The sequence below is a fragment of the Acanthochromis polyacanthus genome, chromosome 9, assembly GCF_021347895.1.
Source record: "Acanthochromis polyacanthus isolate Apoly-LR-REF ecotype Palm Island chromosome 9, KAUST_Apoly_ChrSc, whole genome shotgun sequence".
NCBI lineage: Eukaryota > Metazoa > Chordata > Actinopteri > Pomacentridae > Acanthochromis > Acanthochromis polyacanthus.
The window spans coordinates 24,646,040-24,673,466 of record NC_067121.1 but is presented as its reverse complement, the minus strand read 5'-3'; the positions used below and the strand labels follow the sequence as shown (position 1 = coordinate 24,673,466).

General features: G+C 42.3%; 1 protein-coding gene and 2 non-coding genes across 9 annotated transcripts; all 3 read left to right on the top strand.

The window, feature by feature from the left end:
* The first annotated feature begins 1,402 nt into the window (after positions 1 to 1,402).
* eif4g1a (eukaryotic translation initiation factor 4 gamma, 1a) lies at positions 1,403 to 26,700 on the top strand. Of its 7 annotated transcripts, none has more exons than XM_051953943.1 (33): positions 1,403 to 1,851; positions 4,164 to 4,286; positions 4,375 to 4,461; positions 4,688 to 4,720; positions 6,129 to 6,149; positions 6,469 to 6,648; positions 7,832 to 7,931; positions 8,885 to 8,995; positions 12,368 to 12,519; positions 12,766 to 12,858; positions 13,850 to 13,925; positions 14,026 to 14,898; positions 14,998 to 15,086; positions 15,249 to 15,432; positions 16,290 to 16,423; positions 16,670 to 16,783; positions 16,918 to 17,310; positions 17,556 to 17,702; positions 17,810 to 18,046; positions 18,852 to 18,956; positions 19,121 to 19,426; positions 19,639 to 19,756; positions 19,843 to 19,945; positions 20,527 to 20,843; positions 20,968 to 21,089; positions 21,196 to 21,368; positions 21,484 to 21,609; positions 21,932 to 22,013; positions 22,152 to 22,250; positions 23,346 to 23,489; positions 23,628 to 23,709; positions 23,946 to 24,086; positions 25,240 to 26,700. In XM_051953943.1, exons 2-33 carry the CDS (start codon positions 4,212 to 4,214, stop codon positions 25,419 to 25,421), a joined length of 5,199 nt encoding a protein of 1,732 aa, XP_051809903.1. In that variant the 5' UTR covers positions 1,403 to 1,851; positions 4,164 to 4,211; the 3' UTR covers positions 25,422 to 26,700. The 7 variants fall into 7 exon arrangements, with proteins under 7 accessions (XP_051809903.1, XP_022059005.1, XP_022058995.1 ...); XM_022203313.2 differs by having other exon boundaries at positions 4,160 to 4,286; positions 15,001 to 15,086; XM_022203303.2 differs by having other exon boundaries at positions 1,404 to 1,851; positions 4,160 to 4,286.
* On the top strand, positions 17,356 to 17,432 carry LOC127535624 (small nucleolar RNA SNORD66). The gene has a single exon (XR_007944498.1). It is a non-coding gene; the product is annotated as a small nucleolar RNA SNORD66 (small nucleolar RNA).
* Positions 18,685 to 18,760, top strand: LOC127535625 (small nucleolar RNA SNORD66). The gene has a single exon (XR_007944499.1). It is a non-coding gene; the product is annotated as a small nucleolar RNA SNORD66 (small nucleolar RNA).
* Positions 26,701 to 27,427: the final 727 nt, after the last annotated feature.

Sequence of the window (27,427 nt, the reverse complement as noted above, 5' to 3'; positions counted from 1 at the left end):
CAGCTGCACCTCCAGGCACCAGTCCACCAAACTCCTGAAGTTTGCAGATGACACCACCCTCATTGGACTCATCTCTGATGGGGATGAGTCTGCTTACAGACTGGAGGTAGACAACTTGGTGACCTGGTGCAGCAGGAACAACCTGGAGCTCAACGCCCTGAAGACAGTGGAGATGGTGGTGGACTTCAGGAGGAACACAGCCCCCCCTGCTCCCATCAAGCTCTCTGACTCCACAGTGCTCACCATGGAGTCTTTCTGCTTTTTGGGATCCATCATCTCCCAGGACCTGAAGTGGGAGATGAACACCACCTCCATAACCAAGAAGGCACAGCAGAGAATGTACCGTACTTCCTGAGGCAGCTGAAGAAGTTCAACCTGCCAAAGACTATGATGGTGCACTTCTACACGGCCATCATAGAGTCCATCCTCTCCTCCTCTATCACCATCTGGTACCCTGCAGCCACCGCTCGGGACAAGAGCAGGCTGCAGCGCATCATCCGCTCTGCTGAGAAGGTGATCGGATGTAACCTGCCATCTCTCCAGGATCTGTACACCTCTAGGACTTTAAGGCGTGCAACCAAGATCTTGGCTGACCCCTCCCACCCTGGACATAAACTTTCTGAACCCCTCCCCTCAGGCAGGAGGCTGCGGTCCATCAGGACTAAAACCTCTCGCCACAAGAACAGCTTCTTCCCCTTTGCTGCATCGCTGTTGAACACTTCCCATGACCCACCCCTACCCCCACACTCTACCCGACACCAACTCCGACTGTAAACCTACTGCAAATCAGCTCTGTTGACTATATTAATTACTACTGTGTAGTAACTATGTATACCTCGTATATTTGTCTATTTTATCATATATTTCTTAGATCTCTTTTACTTACAATTTCATTTGTACTTGCACCAAGAGCACCAGAGAAAATTCCTTGTAAGTGTACAAACCTACTTGGCAATAAAACGAATTCTGATTCTGATTCTGATTCTAACAATGGCTACACTGTATTTCTGATTGATTAAATGTTATCTTCATTGAAAAAAACACTTTCTTTCAAAAATAAGGACATTTTTAACTGACACCAATCTTTTGAATGGTAGTGTGAGGGTGATTAAAAAACTGTATATCAATATCAGACCTACAATCTTCATAATCAATAACACCATTACTCAGGTAAATTCCTCCCATAAGTAACACTTTATTTTATATATATATATTACAACGTGTTGGGTTAATTCATAACGTCAGTCTTATTTTTCTGCCACAGCTGCTTTAAATGTGCCGTATAAATAACGATGAGTTCAATTGACAAAATAAGGTGATTGTGAGCTCCATGTTGATGAAATGATTCAGGCGCCTGTGTCACATGACTGAGGAAACGGCATCAAATTTTAATTTCCCCGGAAGTTACCCATGCGACTTGGAGGCGCACCGGCTCCATCCAGCAGAAACACCGCACTATGGCCTCGCTCTGAGCCTCCTCATACGACACTTGTGTACATACCTAACCGGCAATCCGTCACCATCGACGCCTTGATCATGGACCTCCGGTCCAGAGGCTTTTTTCGGGGCCATCGGAGTTGTCAATAGTACTCCCGAAGTACTATATTATTTGATTTTGAGCACTGTCACTTTTGCACGCCCTGGGATTTAAACCGAAGTGACAGTTGTAGCACTCACCCCATCTGCCGGTTAGCTAGCTAGCTCGCTAAGTCAACAGCCAAGAAGGGCATCACTTTTCTGTTGGAGTAAAGGACAAGGAAACTACAACACCACTACTTTCACTAACAGAAGACTGATCAGAGACCGACTCCCCGAGTTCCTATCTTGCAACACAGTCAAATCTGATTCCTGGTAAGAATAAAACCAACATACCGCGTTATTGCTAGCTGGAGCTATACCCGGGCTTCATTTTGTCAAAGGCACACAGGCTAGCTGCTGTTAGCTGGTTGAATAGGCCCTGCCGGCTGTCCGTCCACACACCCGGACAGCTAGTCGGCTAATCTTAGCCAGAACACGAAAACATAATTCAATCTGAATGTTCATTTGAGAGACTGCTTAACCGTGAGATATTCCCTAGAGCTGTTTAGGTAAAGTTTACGTGATGTTTGCTGAAATGACAGCCGGGGTTACTCGCTCTTGAGGCTAATCTCCAGTTGGTCACCGTTTATCACAGCAGGCTTGGTGAGGCACCGATAGTTAGCCCCAATGCTAACTAGTTCATGGTTTTAAAGCGATTTTAACTGTGTTCGGAGACAGTGTGTATATGTCAACAATCTGACTTATATCTGAACTCATTTGGCTTGTTGCCACAATATTAGCCGACTATAACATTGAATGCCAGGGTGATGGTTTCATTAGATCGTGGAGTTTGCTGGGCCTGTGTAATTAAATACACCTCGGAGGACAGGGCTGGGCTAAACCGCTAGCTAACATTGACCAACAATAGCTTAACTGTAACTTAACCTAATCGGTCTTGATGTTGCAACATTATTGCCAGAGCCGGTTTATTTTCCCTTTTTGATTCTTATTGTTAACATATCTTCTATTAACACAGTGAAAGTATAATATAGATTTCTGTGTACGTTAAGGTTAAATGTTGACTCAGCCACGTAGCGTAACTAAGTAAAATGTCTGTGATAGTAGGACACGTAACGCTAGCCGGCTGTAGGCTAACGATTTAACCCGTTTCGGCTGGGAAAGCTGCCATGTTAGCGGGCCAGTAAAATGTATTTTCTCCCGTATCTTAGCTAAGACACGATGTTAATCTTTTCCTGGAGTACCTGCCATATTTAATCATGCCTCATAAGCTTGTTAGCCATCACTACTGGCAGAACCATATGGTAGCATTGTGCATTGATGCCCTGTCTAAAAGAAGCATGGCAGCGGCTAGCAGCTAACCGTAGTTCCTGTGTCGGCAGGTGGATGGAGTATGACACGTCTGCTCGTAGTATTCATTAATTTTAAATTTACAGTGTCTTAGCTGTTCCATCATCCACACAGCACTTGCTCTGATGAGCAGTCACGCTTGAAATGGATGTCGAGTTGACGTTATCTGAATTGGTTATTTGCACATGTAGCTAGCACAACGAGGGCGCACTGAAGCCACTGTTAATGCAGTCAATGAACTTTGACCTGAGGTATCCATTTTCTTAAATTTACTCAAAACCAGACAAATCTCAGTATTCTGATGGTATACATATTAACTTGAAATAAATCTCTCAACCATTTTAAGTAACACCTCATTAATACAGGGTGACACAAAAAACGGGAACTTTTTAACAATCCAATAAAACCAAGAGTGATGGAAGAAAAACATTTTATTCATAGTAATTGAAACCTTAAAATATGCCATTTAAAGAAACAATGATGGAATTTTCATTTTTTAAAAATTACTTCCTGTAGATGGCGTCCTCCTGTACGAATGCATTCTTGAAATCTGCTGTTGAGATTCCTCATTGATCGCTGCAACATCTTGGCTGGGATACTGTGAATTTCATCCTGAATTCTCTGTTTTAACTCATCCAGAGTTCTTGGTCGAGTCGTGTACACTTTACTGTTGAGATAGCCCCAGGTAGATTTCGAGAATGCATTCGTACAGGAGGACGCCATCTACAGGAAGTAATCTTTTAAAAAATGAAATTCATCATTGTTTCTTAAATGGCATGTTTTAAGGTTTAAATTACTATGAATAAAATATGTTTCTTCCATCACTCTTGGTTTTATTGGATTTTTAAAAAGTTCCCGTTTTTTTGTGTAACCCTGTATGTGTCTTCCATTTCTCTGACAAAGTCCCCTTTTTTGAAAGACTTAGTAGCCATCACAGTTTGAGTTCCACTGATTTGATTAATCAGTGGAAGGCTTTGAGTGGATGTTAAAATACATGAGTGCTTCACAAACTGATTGTGAGAAGGAATCTGGGAGGGAGAATGACACTAATTCCACATACGACTGCAGGCGTGAAACGAGCAATATGCAAGTGAATAAGACTGTAGAAGGGGGTGTTGTTATCACAGGCGAAACCACAGACCACACCCTCCCTGCTCGGTTAGATGTTGCCACACTAAAGGTTTCCATACTGTGTTGTTTGGTGTCTAATCTGTATGGCTGTAATTGTCATGTTAATTAAGATGTGCCTTTTTTTTTGCTCTCTCTTCCTCAGAAAGGCTGGCAACACACCGCCACCCTAATGCAGAACCATAAAAGAACGTGAAATGAACAAACCACCACAGCCTATAACGGGACCTACCTCTGTCCCAAACCCTGCCCCTTCCCCTGGATTGACACAGGTGAGACGCACTGCCCAGGTAGGATCTCCGTTGTTTCGGTAGATTACATTTCGGTAACATTTGTTTTTCACTGTTCTTCCCTCTAAAGGCTGCTTACGGCCCTGGACAGCCTCCTTCTCTTGTTTTTGCCACCCCTCCACCTCCACAAATGAACTCTGCACCACAGCCAAGACAGGTATTGTTCCCAGCATGATGCGTTTTTTTTCTTGAGCTCGGGTTTTTGCATTCATTGTCTTAGTATGTGATCTGTATGAGAACCCTCTCTTTCCTGCTTTTTCACATGGATTTCTGACACGGCTTCTTCTCCTTGGCTAATTGTGTGTGTGCACTGTAGCCTATTTGCCTTCTTTCTCCTTGAATGTCAACCTTGTCTTCTTTCCTCTCTTCTGCTGTTCTCCCAGTTTGCTGCAGGGCCCCGTACTTTACACCAACAGGTACTAACACCCCTCACTTTTCCTTACATCCCCTCTGTCTCCTTAGTGTAGTGCATGTTTTGGATCCACAAGTTTGGGAATTAGATGAGAACGCTGTAGTGTTTATTAGTGTTTCTAGAGTCCCAGTAATGTCGAACTCCACATCTAATGCTAGAAATGCATAATTTTCTGTAGCAAGTTGCATAAGTCTTTAGTTGAATGTGAGTCACAATGTTTTTAAAGTAGAATTTACCTGTCATGTATTTATTTGTTTTTAATTTACTCATTATTTATTTTGCATTTACTCTACAGTTTTATTTCTCCCAAAACTTCTCTGCATTTTTTTGCACATTGTCCCAAAAACCAGCCTGATGTGACGGAATAACTGATCATCATTTAATTTAGTTCAAATCAAAATGAGAATTGGCTTTTGTTTTTTTTTTTATTCAACCTTAAATTATCATAACGTACATCACCTTTAGACTTCTAGTCTGTGAGGTGGAGCTAGTAAAATTTTGGTCTCAGTCTGTCAACTGTGCAATATCAGCTTCACTTGTATCAAACTGTGCGATAAATACCTGTTCAATTGTAACGCGACAGTGTAAATGTAAAAAATAATACAGCCGAGAGCGATTTTATATATAAGTCAAGGTCATTCAATTGCGCTGCTCTTTTTGAAAATTTGACTTGACCAAAGATTTCTTAAATTGCCAGTGTAACACAAGCGTTTTTGTTTTGCCTCCATCATTTTGGTTTGTGTGTCCGCTTATGCATTACTATAATCTTTAGTTCAAAATAACATTTACAATGTATCACTGCAGCCAGTGTTTGTACTCTCCAGTCATTTCATGCTGTTTTCTTATTCGGATGTTTCTAGTCATGGGGCGTAGCAGCCATCACTCAGTGAGAATTTGGTTCTATATTTCTGCTGTCTAATTTGGCAGTCATTGGATGTGTCTAACTGTGCAATCTATTGCCACCATTTTGGATTGGTGACCACAGATTTAAGCACATTTCTCTCACATTATCTTGTATTTCTAGCAGCGCCAAATCGCACAGTGCAAAGGAGCCTTTAATGGGGCCAGCTTAAGACTTTAATATTAAAGTGAACTGAACTGTGGTACCTGCAGCATTGTAACAAGTGTTTTCTGCATGTGCCTGCAGCCCTTAAAATGATATATTTTTTTAACAACTCAGAAGTTGGACCCACAGGACTGGAGGGGATCCTGTTGTGCAGACCTGTATAGAACAGCATGTGCATCTATGGTTGTTTGAGCTTACTGTTCATGGCTGTGAGATACACTGCCGCCTCTCATACTCTTCCTTCTTACACTTTGTAATCTCAACCTTCCTCATTGTCTCTAGTCCTCATTTTCACCTTAATCTCACTCCCTCTCTTGCTCTCTGCTCATGTGTTGCGCGGCTGAAGGGTGGATACAGAGCATTGCAGGTAACGGCTTTTCTCTTCGCCCCTCCTCCTCTCCCCTCTTAACTTGGGCTAACCTCAGTGTGGCAGGAAGACATGACTTTCAGTACAGTTTAGACTCCATGTTCCAGGTTAGCAGTAGCTATAAGTATGTTGTTTCCAGCTGAGATTAGGAGTGTGTGCAACTGGACACACGCACACAGGCAAAAATCCTGCAACATTTTCACACACGGGTTAGGACTTCCATAGTTGAAACACTGAATGCGCTTACACACAGCAACAAGTTCGCTTCGGCCGTGTTACATTCCGCTTTCCCTCCCTCCCCCCTCATCTATTTCTCCAGAGTTACTATCAGAACCGACCCGCCATGGCCACCAGTGCTCCAAGGGTGCAGACGAGTAGCGGCCCTCGACCTGTTGGACCCACTCACGTCTACCCACCCAGCTCCCAGATGATGATGATTTCCCAGCAGCAGCTGCCTTTCGCTGGCTCTCCTCAGGGATACTTCATCCCCCCCGGACAGGTCGGTTCACATTAGTTATGGTGCACACATATTATTGCTCTTCCCAGCCACCTGCGCCATCATTTAAATGTATTTGTTTTGAGGAGTAAGCCATTTTATATTTCCTGCAGATGTTCTCTTTAGTATAGGGCATGTACCAGTTTTTATAAAGTGAGCTTATTACGTTCAGAGTTTTTGTCAGGTTGTCATTACTTTTAGAGATAGTCAGCCTTAAAGTTGTTTAACCCTTGTGTTGTCCTGCGGGTCAAAATTTACCCATTTTAGAGTTTGAAAATGTGGGGGGGACAAGATATTTTCACAGTGAAACGTCTGATTTCCACATTTTCAACATTTTTGGGAAATCTTTGAACATTTTTTGGTGGAAAAATGAAATGTTAGAAATGTTTCTTTAAGACCATTCACATAAAAATCAACTAAAATCCAGCAAAATTCACTGGATTTTGGTTCTTTTTTTTATGTGAACATTCTTAAAGAAAAGAGTAGAAGTTTTACTGATATATATATGTAATCACTTTAGATTTTTTTTTTTGAAGATTTTTACTCATTTTTTGAAAATATTTACAATGAGTTTTCTTGTCAAATTTGGGGGATTTTGAAAAAAATACAACTAAGGGAAATTTTCAAGGAATTACTGGAATTGTGTTCCTGAAATTTTAGCAAATTTTCAGAAATTTGGGGAATATTTTTTCTGAATTCTTGAATTTTTTCAGACAGTGAAGCTATATTTTTTTTGCTGCCTGTAAAAGAGGACAACATGAGGATTAAGAATCCAGCTTTAACCTACAGAACGTTTTGATGGCTTCTTTTATGTGTACTGTTGCCACAGAGGAATTTAATTCTTTCCAAGTAAAAATGACTCAAAAGCGTCTGCTTGTGAAACGGGCCAGCAGCAAAGCATTAACGGTCATACAATATCATGACGGGAGCTTGAAAATACAGTCACAGCCAGAGAAAATCATTCTGACTGCTTCTTAGAACCTGATGAGACTGCGTGAGAAAGTAACTGTAGAAATTGACTGCATTTGCAAAACCTGTTTGGACATGCTACACAAATGTTCCAAAACCTCTATGAGAAAAAGGGAGGGTAGTCTTGTGTCAGAGTGTGCATGTGGTTTGTTACTCTGGATGTAGCAGAGAGATTCCTGAAAATCTCACATCTTAAATGTTTGTTGTGTTCCTGCAGTACCGACCCCCATACATGGCTCCTACCCCGCAGTATCCTGTGACCAGCGGTACCGCAGGCTTCTACCCAGGAACTAGCCCCGCTGAATATCCTGGTTATGGTAAGGGTTTTTGAAGAATAACAGCAACCAAGCACAACCACAGACCACAAGCAGAATGTTTATCAGGTAAAAAGGGTGAAATCTCAAACATGAGACTCCTAAATTTATCAGAGATTTAAAGTCGGAGCTCAAGTTTAGCATGTATCCTATGTGGACCTGATTATTGCTGGATGCGTCGTGGTTTTGCTTGGCTGTTTGGCATTTTTACTGGCTTTCGGGGTCAAACCTCTGCTGTTTGTGGTGAACTGCCAGCTGCATGTGGTCTGGCTTGATTCTGCTTTGGCCTGTGTTCTTTCTATCTGCAGTCTCACCTGACACTGCCTTACAGGTTCCATGAAATGACTTTGAGGCCATCATTTTCTTCTTTTTCACGTGTGTCCACATGCAACAGGAGGGTCATGCGGGATTCAGTGTTATCTGGAGCCTCACTTGAATAATGAGTTAAAAAATTAGAGAGGGGGAGAGACTCGAAAAGAAAAATGTGAGGAAAAACAACTGAGACCACTGCACTTTACAGGTTAGAAGCATTTTCAGTAAATGCTACCCAAATGCACCTCTGCCCTGTGTTACTGCTGCAAAAACAACTGCTGCTGCATAGATTTTTATTTTTGAGACATTTAGTGGACTATATTAAAACCTGATCTTGTATTGGCTTGTGCACACACAGACTTGAGTGTGAGATGGTTCAGGAAACAAAACCTAAATCTTTCCAGGAAGTAAAGCAATTTAAAATCCAATGCGTATTGACACATGAGAAAAAGCTACAGGCAGGAACACGGGGCAAGAGGACGGTGCAGGCATCGTTCATTTCATGGGACCTTCTTAACACCCTGCTTCCTCTGGATCCTCTCATTAACTCATTCTGCATCTGTCTCTTCCTGCCCTCTCTCCTTCTTTCCTCCCTCTCCCGTCCCTCACTCCCTCCCTCCCTCTCCTCTGCTGCGTTGGTTCAGAGCCCTCTCTTGCTGCGAGGGAGAGGCGGGGTGGTGGAGGGAGAGGGGGCGGGCGAGAGAACGGCCGTCTCTCTCTCCACGGTGCTCCTCTCACCTCCCAGCGCTACCCCGGTGAGTAGTGTGTGTGCTTGTGTGGTGGTCAGCAGGCTTCAGTGGCAAAAAATCTCTGTGGCTCTTCTTGTCTCTAATCGTGACTTAAATTATTATTTTTTCTCTTTTATTTTGGAAACACAAGTGTATAACTCAACATGCAGATGGTGACACACACACACACACACACACACACACACACACACACACACACACACACACACACACACACACACACAGTGATGGGGGATAATTGTACTTCCCTAACATCTGTAGCAAACAAGCGGCAAAACATCAAGTGTTTGAATTATTTTAATACAGTTTTTTGTGTGTATGTGTGTAGGATTTATTTTTTACTCTTCTTTCGCTTAGCTCTTATGCCACAAATATGCAGTAGAGAAGTTAGGAAATTCTGTTTTATGTTTAAAAATTAATATTGTTAATAGTCTAACCTGACAGAATTAATTTTTTACCAGCAAATCACCAAACCCAAACTGTTTGGGCTCCATATCATTCCACCATTGCAATTTCATGTGTCAGATTTGTAATAAATGATGAATTTAAAAAGATCCATAATAGAAAAACCATCTGTAATCATAATCTTAGAGGTAATATTGACTTGGTTTGTTTACTACAAATAAGCCAGGGCATTAATAGTCATTAAGTTGATTTTGCAAAAATTAAGGCCTTAAATGGCTTTAAAAATCATTACATTTGATGCTTGGTGGCATTAGAAATTATTTCTGCAGTTTTCAAGAAAAATATTTGACAATAATAATACATTGATATATAATTATAGACTGCAATTTGTTAGATACGTGCATCCGTGTAAACACGCCGAAGCACTGCGATAATTGTTCCAGCCGGTCGGGTACAATTGCCAAAAGCTGTATGTCTTTGAAGTGGCCGGCAGGCTGGACCAGGTGGAGGAGAGCTGGGAAATGGGGAAACGGAAATTCCAGCAAAAATGGTGAGAAAGCGTGGATTTCAGAGAAGGACTGCAGCCAGTGGGTGGTCAGGGGTGGTTTCTGGATTCAGAAATGGTAAAGTATAGGGACAGTTTTCATATCAAAGTCATCTTTTACAAAAAACAAACCCGTGTAATTTGTTGAGTTCATGGTCGTAGTAATACATTTTTTACAGCATAGCATTAAAATGGCATTAAAAAGCATTACATTTGACAGGCTGATTTCTGCAGAAACCCTGTAAACTTTAGCAGACTACATCTGTCCAACTTTCAGTCTAGATCTAAAGGTTAATAAGGTCAATTCATAGAGTCACAGAAAGACACATGGGATTATTCCTGAGGTGTACCGAGCACACTGGGTGGACATAGTACACAATTCCTTGAGAATTTAAAATTTGCGCTGTTTTCAGGCCGCGTCGATAGAAAGCATGTATTAATCAAAGCACCTCAGAAGTCTGGCTGCTGCGACTTCCTTTACAACTCTTTAGATGACAAATTATGAAGATGTCAATCATGGAGAATCTCTTTGCATTAGCCTAGCCACGCTAGACCCAGCTCTGAAGACGCAAGGGTCCAGTTACCCTCGGTAAGCCTCGAGGCTGGATCCTCCTAAAACTGGCTGACAAATCACCATGAAGTGTAGAGTCAGAAGGCGGGCGTAACTAAGTGACGACAGAGGCGCGACGATTCTGACAGAAACAACCGGAAACAACTAGCTAGGCAACCCACGGCAACGAATTTAATTCTCTGCCAGGGTCGACAACAAAAACGACAACAGTCGTTGAGCTCCATTAGCACTGACTCTGAATAATCTTTCTGTTAACATGTCTGTAATATACTTGAGCTTCACCCATTGACAACCTTTTAGCCCGCCTCCCTCCCTGTCGAGAGTTCCTAGACCCTTGTGTCTTCAGAGCTGGGTCTAGCGCGGCTAGGCTATCTTTGCATAGCTTCACTTCAAAACAGACGGTTGTTTTAACCCTTAAAAAGCTGGGACCGAGTATACTCGTTCCCGCTTACTTGTACACAGCTGAAACCGAACATTCTCAACACGTGACTTGTTTATGATTGCTAATTAACATAAAATATGCACACACCCGTATGTTTAAGTTGACCAATGGTAAGATATAAACATTGGCCCCAAATTTGCTTATTTCAAACGATAAAGCCGTATGAGCCGTTCTAACGAAGCCGCAATTACAAAGTTCTTATCGGGGCCACGCACTGGCCAAAATTCAATATGACGAACGTCTACGACATTGCGACCTTGCAAGACTTGATCAATATTTTTATGGATTAGGTGGTTTTAGTATATGTTTTAGTATATGTACTTCTCCAGAAACATGGCCTTGTAAAGGTTAAGCACCATTTGTCTTTGAGGAGTCCACGTGCAGTTTTGGGCTGTAGGTGCGTAGCATGGACCCTTGTGGGAATGCAGAGATCTTGAATTGGGCTTTACTCTCAAAGCCGGACAACCACAATAGCTGGGGCCTAGATTTCATTCAGTTACACAAATCCACAAACCTGCGTGGAACAGAAAAATAATAAAAAAGAGGCTTATAGAAATGTGACAATACATGCATATAAAAAGAAAATGGAAGAATACGGAAAACAAATGGCAAATACAATTACATATGTGGTGATATTCAAAGTTTCTAAAGAATAAAGCACTTTATTTGGAATCCACAGGAAAACCCCTTTTCACAAAATATTATTTATTGGAATTCTAGAGCTTAGTAAAAAAGATGGTTTTGTCCTTGAGTAAATATCAGATCTCCAGACCTAGCACATGAATAGATCTCTAACTCCTTATATAGCAACTCATGGAGAGAGTTTACACGTTAGCGTCTTAGAGATTAATTTAAATCTCATGTCCCAGATTTTTTCCACTTAAGGGCAGTACGTTCAGTCCTGCACCAGGTGGAATCAGAACTAACCTTGCACCCAAGAACAGTTGAGCAAAGTACTTTAATCTGTATTAAGTGATGTCTGGTGTTGCCCAATCCGATGTACTTTCCTAACTTTCATAGTCACACGAACTACTCTGATGTAGCAATGTCGCTTGAATACACAACACATACATACATATATATATATATATATATATATATATATATATATATATATATACACACTACTTTGCAGGTATATTTTTCTCATGTGTGCACGCTTGTCCATGCACAAGTTCATATCCACACAGATAAGTTCTTAATATGGAGTTACTGAGGTTTTTTTTTGTGTGCGTGTTTGCGACGATATATTCAGAAATGCACCTTTATCCATTTTACATCCAAAACTCCCACAAACCGTTTTTCAGAAAAATATGGCAAATACATTTTTGATTAGAACTGCACGAAAAATGAAATCTCACGCGTCCACAATTTCTTCCACTTTCTCTAACATTTTATTTCCTTCTTCCTTTACAGCAGGAGCATACTACCCAGCTCAGCCACAGTATTCTCCGTCTGTCCAGCCTGCACCGGTCATGATGAACCCCACCCAGCAACAGCAACAAGCCCCGCCTCCTCAGCAGCCACCGGCACAGTCACAAGGCCCACCAAAGAGGGAACGCAAACCGGTAGTGTGTCCCAACAAAAAGGCAGCGCACCTCTTGTCTGAGGTCAAAAAAAAAATAGAATGGGGGTGAAAGTGTATTGTCTGTTCAATGTGGAACTTTCCCTTTTACCTGAAAATAACAATAGTAGTTTTCATGCTGGGTGGCAGCTATAGTTCAGTAGAGACAGGATCGTTGAGTAGTCTTTGAATTTTAATGTTGGAGACGTATTTTGTGGAAACTTGACCGACGTTTTTTTGTCTCTGACAGATAAGAATACGAGACCCCAACCAGGGTGGGCGTGATATCACAGAGGAGATCATGTCAGGGGGAAGGTCAACTACGACGCCAACTCCCCCACAGGTAACACTTCACTTTTGGAAGGCTGGCTTGTATTGAATCGGTTAGACTCTGTTCATACACACAGATGCTTGTGTCTATGATGGACAGAATTGTTTCATTGACTGTATTACAGACTTTAAGAAAGGATTTAATATGATTGAGGGCAAAATGTGTCTTATTTTAGAAATCTAAACTGCATCAGCTACTCTGTACCTACTTGAAGTACTATATGTCTGGAAAATCTAATCGGTTAAAAACATGGTGAGATATAAAAATAGGTCTAACTGTTAAATCTCCAGTTGTAAAAGACATTTCCTTAATCTGTTCTGAGTTCAGTGTTGCGTTCTTGTAGTCTAAGGGACTTTTTCTTACATTGACACTAAAGTTTTTCAGTTTTTACTGCTTTAAGGAAGTAAAAAAAAAGAAGCACATTAGGAATTATTGCTGTTTACATAATTTAGGAAAGGACAGACAGTTTGTCTGTATGAACAAAGCACGCATTGTTGGAGAAAACAAAGGACCCCTTTGAAATTCTTTACATGCCAGCTGCCAACTTGTTTATTCTTCACCAAGGTGATTGCGTGTTTTTACGTCTTTGTGTTAACATCTCATAATAGGCAGAGCTCAAACCGAGCACAGTTTCATTTAACAGGCAATGCAAAATTAAAGCAAATATGCATGGATGTTATGAGCAGAAGTTAAGTTCTTATGCTAACTTGTTTTAACTTGCAAGTCACCAGTCTAGTGAAAACGTGTAAATTAAATTACTCTTTATAAGTTAAGCAGTTCACTAACATAAAAAAAATCTACATCCTGTAAAGGAGTCATGTTGAATGAATACCGTTTGATATAATCCCCACTGAAGGAATAATTGTTAGAAAGTTTGCATTGCAGGCCTGTGGTAATGAATCACACTGATTTTGTACATGCTCCTAATTACCATTCAGTGTGGTGTTTATTCATTTTAATCAGTGTCTTATAAAGAATTCTATCTACTGCTTTGTGATTGCAGGCCTCCACAGCAGATGGAAGTCCTCCACAAACCAATGGGGAAGTTGTACAGCCTGTCACTGGAGTGACAAGAAGAGGTGATTACAGTTTCTCTATTTTAATTTGCTGAAAAACGCTCAATGGCTGTGTTCCGCATTTTGCTTATTGTGTGATTATTTCATGTTTCGTGCTGTCCAGATGAAAACGCAGAGCTCCCTGGTAGTGCTGAAACGCCTCCACCTCCTGCTACAGCAAGCACAGAGCCCGTGCTGGAGGCCAAACTGGAAACGGACAGCCAAATAGCACTGCCTACTGAGCTCGCTGCACAATCTGTAGCTGCTGTAGCTGCTACGGAGGTGCCATCCCCATTGATAAAGGACCAGCAGCCTCCTCCTTCCCTCCCTGCAGAAGCAGCATCTACCCCTCCCCCTGCTGAGGCAGTAAATGAAGTCCCAGTGAGTGTTGGTGACACGGTAGATGCCCCTGTTGGACCTTCAGCATCATTAGCAGTGCAAGAAGAACCTGTGAAAATGGAGGAACCTCAGGCAGCTTTAGAAAAGGAAGAAATAAAAACAGAGGATGTCAAGAAATTGGAAAAAGAAGAGCAGGTGGCCAGCCCCAAGTTGGAGCCTGCAATTGAGGTTTCAGCAGCAGCAGCGACAGTTACTCCTGTTAACATGGCGAAAGAAGAAACAGCTGTAAAGACAGAGCCGGAGGTTTCCCAGCCTCCTCCCTCTGCAAAGGAACCTGCTGCTGCACAGACCCAGAACGCTGACCTGAACTCTGCCCCCGAACCTGAGCCCACACCAGTTGAAACGGCAGAGCCTCTTCTCTCCAACGGCCTTCCTCAGGAGCCTGAAGAACTGTCTGAGGATATGGCATTTCCAGACACTACATCCCATAACAAGCCCGCCGCTTCTCAATCTCAGGAATCCACACCTGTGGCTAAAACAGCAACACCAGCCCAGGAGGAGGAAGAGGAGGAGGAGAAGAAAGAAGAGGAGTCAAAGAGGAAAAGTGAAGATGCCCCTCCTGCCTCTGTTAGCTGCCCAGAGGAATCTACTATGCAAGGTACAGAGGAGACACTTCTCACTTGGATTTTAGATTGCCATATGTTTCACAATGTTTGATGTGAGATTTTAATGTTAGCACGTCATTCTTTTCTTGAAGCAGCTCATTCGGTGCCAAAGAGGAAGAAGAACATGAAAGAGCTCAACAAGAAGGAGGCCATTGGGGACCTCCTGGATGCCTTCACAGAGGTGTGTGTCAGCTCAGATGACAGCTTGACTGCAAGTGTCACACAGACACAGTGTTCAAAAGCGGCGTCGGACATATAAACAACAGGAGCAAAAACACTACATTCTTTAAAAACTAAATCTATAGCTTTAAGGTAATTCTAATATTTCTCTTCCTCTTTGCAGGAGCAGGTCACCAGTCCTGCTTCTGAACCCTCGACCACTCAGGCCAGCCCTCCAGCTCCAGCTGAACCTTCTGCTGAAGTGGCCGATGAGACCTGGGAGGAGAAGGAGGACAAGCAGAATGCCGAGCCTGACAGGCCTAAAGCCACACCTGAGCCAACAGAGCAGAAATACCAGTACAAAGAAGGTAAGTTGTGACTTCGGGCAGTGAAATGATCTCAGCTTTTGTGATGTAATAACAGTAATGCGGCATGCAGTTGCTGTCCAGTGACGTTTTTACGCAAAATCTCAAGATGCATATTTTCAGAGGCTTTTGGTTGGTTTGTTTGCAGTTAGAAATTGGTCTTGTTTTTCCATTTTTAGTAATTTAGATATTTTAGTCTTTAGAAATGGATGATCTTCTTTATCCTGCCTTGCTTATTGCATACGTTTTTGTTGTTAGTTTACAAAGATTTTTTTAAATGGGCTCTACAATAGACTACAAAACCATGTGGAAGGTGTCATAAGGAGCTTATTTTGGATGCTTAAGTCTGAATATGAATTACAGTTTTGAATGAAATCTGTTTTTACCTGTTACTACTTTTACTTAAATGAATGAAGATGATGTTCAGATGTAGCCTCATGTCTCCATCAGTCTGACTGCGTCAAGTCTTTGCTGGAGGTTTTTACTGCTTAGATCCCTTTGTGAGATAAGATAAACATGTAGCTTTATGTTTTGCACATTATTTACCTTGGGAAATAACAGATTAATTTAGAGGGTAGTACTGAATATCTGGTCACCTGCAAATTGCCTTGGAATTTAAAACCTTTCAGTTTTAAAACATCATCTCTGGAAGGGTAGAATAGTGGTTAAATTTAGGGAGGCCGGCTCACTATGAAGCAGATTCACCAGTAAAGCAGCGTCCAACATCAGTGTTCCATTCCAAAAACATTTTTCCCTGTCATCTTCCATCATACAAGGCTGCACCCAACTCTTAGTTTGAGAGTGTTTAAAGATGTTACATGTAACCCTCTGCATTCACACGTCCCGTTTCCATTACTTAGAACAATGGAAGCCGATAAACCCAGAGGACAAGAAGCGGTACGACAGGGAGTTCCTCCTGGGCTTCCAGTTCATCAGCGCCAGTATGCACAAACCTGAGGGCTTGCCTATAATCAGTGACGTGGTCCTGGACAAGGTACGTGATGTTTTGATTCACTGGAAGAACCTGTTTTTTTAGGGCGTTAAAACATGTTTTGATGACCCCATCCACAGCTGTAAACTGCTTAGCTTTTAGCTCTGGTCCTTCTGAATGTTTCTCCAAACTGGGAGCTAATTGGCGTAACTACTTGTCACATGTATCATGCAGATTATGGCAGAACATACAGTCATGGTACTGTTTTGAAAGTTTTTCTGAGTACAAATGCCATTGTTTTCACTTCAGGTGAACAAGACTCCACTGCGGCCTGCTGATCCAGCTCGGCTGATGAGTGTTGGTCCTGATTTTACTCCCTCATATTTGGGGAATCTTGGGAGCAAACCAGTGGGAAGACCACGAGTCAGTGAATTTGTCTCTTTCTGATGTCATCTATTCCTATTTTTCAGAATCCATAAACATGGTATAGTTATGTTTTTTGAACGAAGTTTGTTTCTACTAACTTTTGTAAATATTCACCCTTTTGCCAACTTTAGCCCGGTGGACCTAATCGCTCCCAGCAGGGTCAGCGGAAAGAGCCCAGGAAAATCATCAGCAGCATGTCCCTCAATGACGACGTGCAGCTCAACAAAGCTGAGAAGGCCTGGAAGCCTTCTGTGAAGAAGTCCACTCGCAACCGTGCTGCGGAGGATGTGGAAGACAGCGAAGATCCAGAACAGGCAAAGACTCAAGATTTGTTCAAGCGCCTGCGCAGCATCCTCAATAAGCTGACCCCGCAGAAGTTTCAGGAGCTGATGAAGCAGGTGACGGACCTGAAAATAGACACAGAGGAGAGGCTGAAGGGAGCCATTGACCTCATCTTTGAGAAGGCCATCTCAGAGCCCAATTTCTCTGTGGCCTACGCCAACATGTGCCGCTGCCTTATGGGGGTAAGTCCTGTGAATGTATCCGAATGTTGAACTCTTTATCATTTGCTCCAATGATGACTTCTGTTTTGTGCCACGTGTCTGGGCCACTGAATGATCATGATGGTATTGAGGAACTGAAGGAGCACGCTTTCAGACTTTTCCACATGTACTGCTTTCTAATATCAGCTTCATGTACCAAATGAATATTGCTCTTTGTAAAACATACATTAAGGCTCACCGTCATATTCAATATTGTCTTTCCTCAGTTGAAAGTCCCCACCTCAGACAAGCCGGGAGTTTTTGCGAACTTCCGCAAACTGCTGCTCAACCGCTGCCAGAAAGAGTTTGAGAAGGACCAAGATGATGATGAGATCTTTGAGAGAAAGCAAAAAGAGATGGAGGCTGCCAAAGACGTAAGAAAAGCACTTTGACTGAAGCTCTCAAAATCAGCAGTTCTTGTTTATCCTAATCCTCATCATTTGACTGTAATGCTGAGCAGAAACATTATTACTGCCTTTAGGAAGAGGAGCGTGAGCGCTTGAGGGTGGAGCTGGAAGAGGCCAAAGACAAGGCTCGACGTCGCTCACTGGGAAACATCAAGTTTATTGGTGAACTCTTCAAGCTTAAGATGCTGACAGAAGCCATCATGCACGACTGTGTGGTGAAACTACTGAAGAATCATGATGAAGAGTCTCTTGAGTGTCTCTGCAGACTGCTCTCCACTATCGGCAAAGACTTGGACTTTGAGAAGGCAAAGGTAAGTAAATCATAAACACGGATGGACGTGCATGATGCTTATAAACAGTCACGCATCTACAAGCAGTTTCTAGGTGTTCTGTTCCCCCTCCTCACAGTTGTGGGCACTGTGGGCTTGATTTTTACTGTTTCCATAGAGGTTTAGAAGTAGAGAGCACTGTGTAGTATAATACATATATTTTGCTATAAATTTGATGGAAAAAAAGAAAGTTGAATTTCTTTGATTTCACAAAAATTGAAAAGTCAAACATAGAAATCAACATTTCCCAAGTATCCACAAATGTTACCAGTACAGGAGAAGACAAGGTGGTGTTGTGTACTTTAGCGATACAACACACATTTTCAACTTGTTTCCGTATTTGTCTCCCATCAGCTGTGTAAGCAGTCTGTAGTCACTTCACTGGATTTGGTACCTTTTTATGAATGCTTATTTCTTTGTTTAAAATCACTGACATGTGGAGTAAAGTGATTTTACTGAAGTATGACCAAATGAAATTGCAGATGAGTAATGTGAGGACTGTTGGAAAGCTGAAAACTCACTGGTTCTTTCTGTTTTTAATAGATTCTGGCTGATTAATTGTGTGTGTTTTTTTTTTTAAAGTTGCAAAGTGAGTTTTTGGGTTCAGAGGGTTATAATGTCTCCAGTGATGACTTTTGTTTTGTGCCATGTGTCTGGGCCACTGATTAGTAGTGATGGGTTTGAGGAACTGAGGAAACATTTCTCTCTATATTACATTACTCATCTAATTTGTCGCCATTTTATGGCAAGGACTCATAAAAGCTACTCTTTTCCGTGTCCCTCACAGCCTCGTATGGATCAGTATTTTAATCAGATGGACAAAATCATCAAAGAGAGAAAGACCTCATCCAGAATCCGCTTCATGCTGCAAGACGTCCTGGACCTCAGAAAGGTGAATTCATCCACAGCAGTATTTGGCAATAAAGAGCTGATAACAAGCATTTGTTGTAGTGACCACTACTGAGAATTCCTTTTAATTATGGATGGATTATGAGTCATATGAGAATCCTGTGCATTACTGGAACATTTTAATCACGTTCCTTCTTGGTTCCATAGAGTAACTGGGTGCCTCGCAGAGGAGACCAAGGTCCTAAAACAATCGACCAGATCCACAAGGAGGCAGAGATGGAGGAGCACAGGGAGCACATCAAAGTCCAGCAGCAGCTCTTGTCAAAGAAAGAAGGTGGTGGAGGAGGAGGAGGAGGAGGAGGAGGAGGCAGGATGGGAGGCAGCATGGGAGGCCGCGGCCCTCACACACCAGGAGGAGGCCGAATCAGCCAACCTCAGGATGAGGGGTGGAACACGGTGCCCATCTCCAAGAACAGACCCATCGACACTAACCGCCTTAGCAAGATCACAAAGGTAAAGTCCAAAAACTTCAGGGTCACTTTCTCTCATGCCTTGATGTCCATGAGTACATTTAAATCTAGTGTTTTATAGATGCACAGTAAGATTGCCAAAGCATGCACACTCATTCTGATAAGTCAAGGGTTATTCAAATGAAAGTTGAACTTATTAAACTAGGATGTCTGTGGATGTAACATGCCTATAAATGTGACTTTGTTCTCCTTTAGCCCGGTGCTCTGGACTTCAACAATCAGCTGTTGGCTCCAGGTGGCAAAGGCATGTGGGGTAGCTGGGGAAAAGGCAGCAGTGGAGGAAGCGGAGCGAAACCTTCGAGTGGAGAGCAGGGTAAGAACATCTTCTTCGATAAGACAGCATGGTTTTATGGTTGTTTTAGTGGTTTGGCTCTCAGTCAACCTTTCTCGTCTTTTTAGACTCTGGGCGTCCAGCCACCAGCACGCTCAACCGCTTCTCTGCCCTCCAGCAGTCTGGTTCGTTGTTGTCATCCACGGACTCTGATCGAAGAGTTCCTCAGAGGTATTTAGAAGCCGCAGATATTTTCCCTCTGAAGTTACATTTTCTGTCATGCTTTGATGAAGTATTCTTTTGTGCTGCTTTGCTGTTCAAAATAAAAAGCCAATTAGAGTTTTTATGCATGTTAATTATTTTTTTATACATACTCCTCTGTTTTTAAATGTAATTGTCTATCCTCAGTCCCAAAGCCTTTTAGAAATGTTTACATGTTGCTAAATATATGCATCAAATGTGCATCTGTGTAGCACTGTTTATGTGCAAACTGATAGACAGTCAATTTTTCCAGAATCCTCTCAGAGCGAGCACAGAATCCACTCTGTAAACAAGTTAGAAGTGCTTGTCTGATTGACACTTCATTGCTGCTAAGACACATGAGCACTAATTATACTGTAGATGGCTGTTCAGAAGTAACATTTAAGACAATTTCCAGTCAAGCTTTTTGCACTTTAAATCGTGCTTTTACCTAATCCCACATATCACAGAAATCATTAATAGTTTATGCATGTGGCCTGTTCAGTGATGAGCTTAAGTTTTGATTGCACAGCATGATAAATGTGCTCCTGTGCCTCACTTAAAACCTTTAGGTCAAGCTCCAGCCGTGAACGTGGCGGCGACAGAGACAGGAGCGACCGCGACAGGGATCGCTTTGACAGGTTTGATCGCAGCGAGGGACGGGAAGGGAACCAGATCACCAAGAGAAGCTTTAGCAGAGAGTCGCAGGAGCGCGGCGGGAGGGGCGGAGACAGCCGGGCCTCAAATGAGCCGGTGCGTCGCGTCGCCAGCATGACCGACGATCGGGACAGAGGAAGCAGGGATCGAGGCAGCAGGGACAGAGGCAGCAGGGATCGAGGAAGCAGAGATCGAGGAAGTCGGGACAGGCGTCCAAGCAAAGACCTCACAGGTATACAAGCCATTGAAATCAATAGGAGCAAGACTGTAGTTGTTCATTTATGTATGTATTTAGGAAACACAGGAGGAAAGCAAACTGAATTTTAACTCGTATTGTCACCGTTTTTCCTCTGTAGTTAAGCGTGAGAGCGCCCCCACCCCTCCTCCTTCTCTTCCCAAGCCTTCCATGTCTGAAGAGGAGGTGGAGAAGAAGTCAAATGCCATCATTGAGGAATACCTCCACATCAATGACTTAAAGGTACAAACACATCATCATCATGCGACAACATGAACTAAACCTAAATACATGCATCAGCTGGTTTATGAGCGCTGACGTCCTTCCTGTTTCTCCTTCTCTCCTGTAGGAGGCGTTGCAATGCGTGGCTGAGCTCAATAGTGCCTCGCTGCTCTACGTGTTTGTGCGGAACGGCTTGGAGTCGACACTTGAACGCAGCACCATTGCGAGAGAGCACATGGGCCTGTTGCTGCACCAACTTACTAAGGCAGGGACGTTGCCCACACAGCAGTACTACAAAGGGTGAGCAGCATTACATTGTTCAGAGTAGCTGAGTTCACTCTGAATGAGACTTCTTGATGAAATGGAACTAAAGCTTATTGTGACGTTGAGTACTGTTTGTTTATGCCGTTTTTAGGCTACAAGAGATCCTGGAGGTGGCGGAAGACATGGCCATAGATATACCTCACATCTGGCTCTACCTGGCTGAGCTCATTACCCCCATGCTGCATGAGGGAGGCATCCCTATGGGACAGCTCTTCAGGTGAGTGTGGAGATTTGGTTTTTCTTTCTTGTCCAGATTTTTTTCAGTTCGGTTGCAGAATGACGCTCTTCTTGCTGCTGCAACTGAAAGATATTGGAATGTCACTGACCGTCTTCCTTCTGGAATGAATGATTTTGAGTGAAATGTATAACGAGGTCACTTAATTCCAGTGGGAACGCTTAAACAACGCCACATATTTAGAGCAGCTGATCCTCTTTTTTTTTTTTTTTTTTTGCCACTTTGTTTTTATCAAAAGTGCTATTAAACAGCTGAACAGTAAAGCAGTTTAAGAAAGCTGAATCCACTGTATTTGTGTCTTCAGGGAGATCTCGAAGCCTCTTGTGCCTCTGGGGAAGGCTGGCGTGTTGCTGGCACAGATCCTCACGTTGCTTTGCAAAGGAATGGTATGTACATATCTAAAAAGGCTTAGTGGACACTTCAATACCTACTTTATTACATTCTGTGTCATGTTTGAAAGTAGTTGATGCAGTTTGACAGTTTTTAGATTCACTGGGCTTAATGTGTTTTATTTCTCTCATCAGACCCCCAAGAAAGTTGGGGCTTTGTGGACAGAGGCTGGGCTGAACTGGAATGATTTCCTGCCTAAGGATGAAGACGTCAACAAGTTTGTCACTGATCAGGTACTAGAAAGACATTTTGATTTTAGACATTAAAACACTCATGACAACTGAAGATGCATGTCTTTGTTTTTTTCTTTTTTACACTATTGAAGAATTTGAAAGCAGCTCTATCGTACTGTCCAGACTATAAGCCGCTACTTTTTTCACACGCTTTGAACCCTGCGGCTCATACAATGATGCGGCTAATGTATAGATTTTTACAGGCGAGCTTCATGCCGCCAATACATTTAGCCTCATCAGGTCAGACCAATGAAATTACTGAACTTGTTTTACTGGCATATTACAGGCACTGTTTGGAAAAAAGCATTTGTTTAATTTAAAGTTTAAGTCTGTGTAAATATCTCATGTTACAACGTGGAAGCCTGTGGCTTATAGACAAGTGTGGCCAATATATGTACAAATTATTCTCTTTTTAAATCTAGTGGGTGCGGCTTTTCTTCAGGTGCGCTCAGTAGTCCGGAAATTACAGTAATTGATATTTGTCTAACAACAATGCATCAAATGGCAACGCTGAGAAGTTGTGACAGTAGAAAGAGCGCATAGTGATGAACCTACAGAGAATTATCACCCAGATTTGCAGCTCCACTCAGTTTTTTTCCCTGAGCTTTACTGTGAGTCATGCTTGTTTGTTTAGCTGTCTGACCTGCAGCTGTATTGTTTAAGTTCACAACGCTCTGGACTTATGACACAGTTGGCTGGGTTTTTTTTCTAAGCAAAAGCTAAAAAATGGAGTCTAGACTACCTGCTCAGAGCCAAATGTGCAGTCAGACACAGTTAGAGGCTAGGGGCTGAGCAGAGTGAAGCATTTGGCAATGGAATAATTGGATATTTTGATCCAAGGCAAATTTATTTATGTAGCACATTTCAATAACGAGGCGATTCAAAGTGCTCATAGCAGAGTGAGTGTTGAATTTGGATTTACCAAATGCCTAGAAATAGGAGTCTAAATGAACGTTGTGCTTCCTAAACTGCTGTGTAAATATGTGGCCCATTCACTGCTCACAAGTTGAGTTGGTTCTGTTCTGCCCAAGAGGAAAAAGAAATAACTAGTAGCGTGTTCCTAAAGCATGTCTTTGGTTTTTGTCTTCATTTCAGAAAGTGGAGTTCACCACAGGAGAGGACAAGGAGGCAAAGGAAGCCGTTAAGAAGAAGGTCCTCACTTCAGAGGAGCTCAGCAAACAGCTGGACAGGCTCCTCCAGGACAAGGCCGACAACCAGCGCATCAGAGACTGGGTTGAGGTGCGTTTCAGTGCTCGTTATGGTCAATCGTGATTTTTTTTTTTTTTTAAAAAGCTGGCTTTGTGTGAAACTTGAATACATCCTGCTTGTTTTTCTTCTTCCAATGTAAAGCTATTCGCTCTCTTGAACTGTTTTCAGGCTAACATGGACGAGCAGCAGACTGCTTCCAACCCGTTTGTGCGAGCACTGATGACATCGGTCTGCCAGTCTGCCATCATATGTAAGCATGATTAACACAACATGTAGACACAGGAGCCGTCTGTGTGTTAAGCGTCTCTAAAATTATCCTGCAACTCTGCATTAGTCACCACTCACCACGGCACACGCTCCTGAAGAGAGGGAATACAATGCTTCATTATATTAACCCTAACACATCCCAATATGTGATTGATTTTACAGGAAGTTTTGTGTCCGTTCACGGTTTGTCTGAACAAGCGTTTACTTCTTCTCCTTCAGGTGACAACCCGTACAAGGTGGATGCTCAGCAGATCAGTCAGAGAGCCAGTCTGCTGCAGAGATACTTAAGTGATGAGCAGAAAGAGCTGCAGGCCCTTTACGCCCTCCAGGCTCTGATGGTGCACATGGAGCAACCAGCCAGTGAGTGTCGCACTTCCAACACGGTCCAATATCACCGACCCTGCAGAGAAACACCAGTGTGATGCTGGTGCTTTTTCAAAATGTCAAGCAGGAAGAAATTCAAACTGAATCTGTTGAGTTTTTTTGCCTTTTGTTGATGCTGATTGAATTTGCAAATATTAGGAAGTAATATATATTCATTCATTCAGTGTATACATGGAAAAATATCCCCCATTTTTAAGATCTATCTAGTTTCATAAGCATCAAAAGTTTAATGAAACTGGGACCCGCTACCTCTGATATTGAGCTTTAAAGTAAAACACGATCACGTAAATGTCCCATTCACAGTAAATGGTGTCATTTTACATTATCACTTACAGTAATGAAGCTGATTGGAAAAAATTGATTAATCATATTTGCTGTTAGCATTTAAGCAACCATCTTCCTTCCATCCAATTAATTTCTTTGTCGCCTTTAAATATCTCATTATTTTCACCTTTAAATGCCGTTTTTTGTTTGTAAGCTTCTGATATCCCGACTAACACGTTCAGCTCTTTTTTTTAAGAGGCTTCTATCTGCAGTGAAACTTGAAAAGTGCAGCTTGAGTCATTGTTTTGCAGCAGCTCAGATCTCTGTGTACACAGTGAAACAGCAGATCTGCTGTGAAAGGACATTCAAAGGACATTTTTTGAAGGATGTTTTTTTTTAATGCTGTTTTTGACTTTGCGCAGTTGAATCAAGAAGTAATAATCTTAGAAATATTGTCTCTCTGGCTACTGGACCTTAGTACAAATAGAATTTGACTGCTGTTGTGGCGTATTTGATTAGCTGCCGTCCCTTTCAAGTGCCGAATCCTCTGTCACTGAGAGAAGTCTAAATTATATGATGCCACCAACAGCAGGTCAACTGTAATAGGAAAAAGTGACTTTGTAGATTTTTTTTTCAACAAATATTTTAAGTGTCCTCCAGTCTGCACAAATGGTAACTTAAAATGAATGTAGCTGTAAGAGCACCATCAGTGCAGCACAAACAAACCACAGCTTGCATTTTCTGTAACAATTTTTAACTCTCCTGCTGCCATCTGTGTGAGTGGTCTTAATTTGCTGCAACAAGCCATTAGCTCCTTCAGTGCCAGTGCTGGATCAGTACTGACCTCTGCGTTCTGTCCCTGCAGACCTGCTGCGGATGTTCTTCGACGCCTTGTATGACGAGGACGTCATTAAAGAGGAGGCCTTCTACAAATGGGAATCAAGCAAAGACCCTGCGGAGCAAACAGGCAAAGGTGTGGCTTTGAAGTCAGTCACCGCCTTCTTCACCTGGCTCCGCGAGGCCGAGGAGGAGTCAGACAAGGACTAAAGACTAAACTGAAAGCTGCTGCCCCCCTTTGGCAAGGCGGGGGCTCTGCAGGCAGCCGTGGAGTCATGGGACAATATTGCCAGAGAGGCAGACTCAAATCAATCCTCAATGAGGATAAATCTTTATTACTTTTTTTCTTTTCTTTGAGGGATGGACTCAGAAAACAATCATTTCTCTCTAACCTCCCCCTCTCGCTTCCTCATTATTTCCCCACCTGCTTTCCACAGCAAGTGTCCTCGTGAAATAAACTTGAAAACTGATTCAGCAGGATTGCTTGTTAACGAGGTGTGAAGTATCCCACATCACTACGAAACTGTGTTTTTTTTTTTTCTGTCACAGTAACGCAAACTGACGGGCTGCTTTTCCATCGTCCTAGACAACTGTAAACGCCTGACATCCAATCCGATCTGACGAAGAAACAGCAGGGGGCGTGGTGGTGCGGCCAGTCCCCCGATGCGTGGGTATCATCATGCCATAACGTGTGTTCAGTCCAAACACAGCTCGTATGTCTTTATCCTTTCCTGGCGTGTGCAGCATGACTGAAGTGTGTTTCTATTAATGATACAGTGGACAAAACGTTCGTAGACAAAACATGTACACGAACTAATCTTAACTTGATGGATGGAGTTTTTAAAGCAAAGGTTGTCTATTTTCTCTCCCCGTTTCCTACCATGAACTGGCCGAGGACACAGGACTGATCTTGACCTTTGACCTTGACTACTAGGGGGTGGTCTTAATGCTTCCTCTAAAGCCATCCTCTCCCATCCCCAGTAGCGAACCACACTGACTGACTCTTCATCTTTACCTCTTCTGGCTGTTGTAGAGGACACTTAACGACCCAATCACCGTTAAAACTTGAAATCTACAGAAAATTGACTTGATGAATATATAAAGTTAAAAAAAAAAAAGCGAAAACACATGAAAAAAAAAACACAGAAATGATCCGAAAGCCTTTTCTACTTTTAAGTGGAAACTCATTTCAGGAGCGTTCTGTAAATATATAATAATGATAATAATAAAAAAAACTTTTTTTTCAGTTTTATTTTTCAGAAACAAATTGCTGATGTAATTGCAGTGTCTCCTTTTCCAACAGAAACCGCAGTTGTCCGGATGCAGAGAGATGCTTTAGATAATCCATTGATTATTAGTTTTATTGGAATATTGTAAATATTTTTTTGCTTTCTTTATTTAAGAAATTATTGCTTCTTTTGCATCGGAAACTGGAAAGTTGAGGTAATGGAACATTGCAAATAAAGAACTTATTAAGTTGCTGAGCAGAGTTTTGTGTGCGAAACGTGTTGGATTCCTCTGTGATTTCATGGTTTGTACCGCGGACGCTCCCTTCTCATACTGACCTCATTAAGCAGATCAGGTGTCGGCTACGACTTTACCGCTCCACATTAAACACAGTTTCTAGGTCATAAAAAATTGATTCGTTCGCTATCGGTTGCATTCATTCAGGCGCAGTGAGTCTGTGGCGGTGCAGTGTGTGTAGATGTGGGGGGGGGGGGACGCGCAGGTATCAGGTGAGTCTTCAGCATCTGGAAAACAATGTAGCTGCTGCAACCCAGTGCAGTATGGAGCCCAGGATCACCCAGTGGGTCACCCTGCTGGGGGTAAAGGAGCTGCTGGACTCCACCAACCCTTTACATCATAATGAAGCAGATTAGCTTACATTCCATTTGTGCCACACAAAAACAATCTGATTTGTGTACCAATTATACAGAGGAAAAAAATCATTTTGAGGCTGCGAGTTTGTTTCTCCTGAACTTCACCTCAGTTTGAATTAGGGGTTGATCGATGTTTTTATTTGCTTGTTTTGTTCTACTTCTGGGACAACACCAATACTGATTATTGGCAATCACATTTGGCTGCCTTATTGACAAAGGGTTACTCAATATGTACACATATACATTTATACACTATAAAAACAGATCCTGTAAAATTAGTGAAAATCTAGTAGCAAGACAGAAAAACACAAGTTAAAAAAACAAAACGTAATTTTG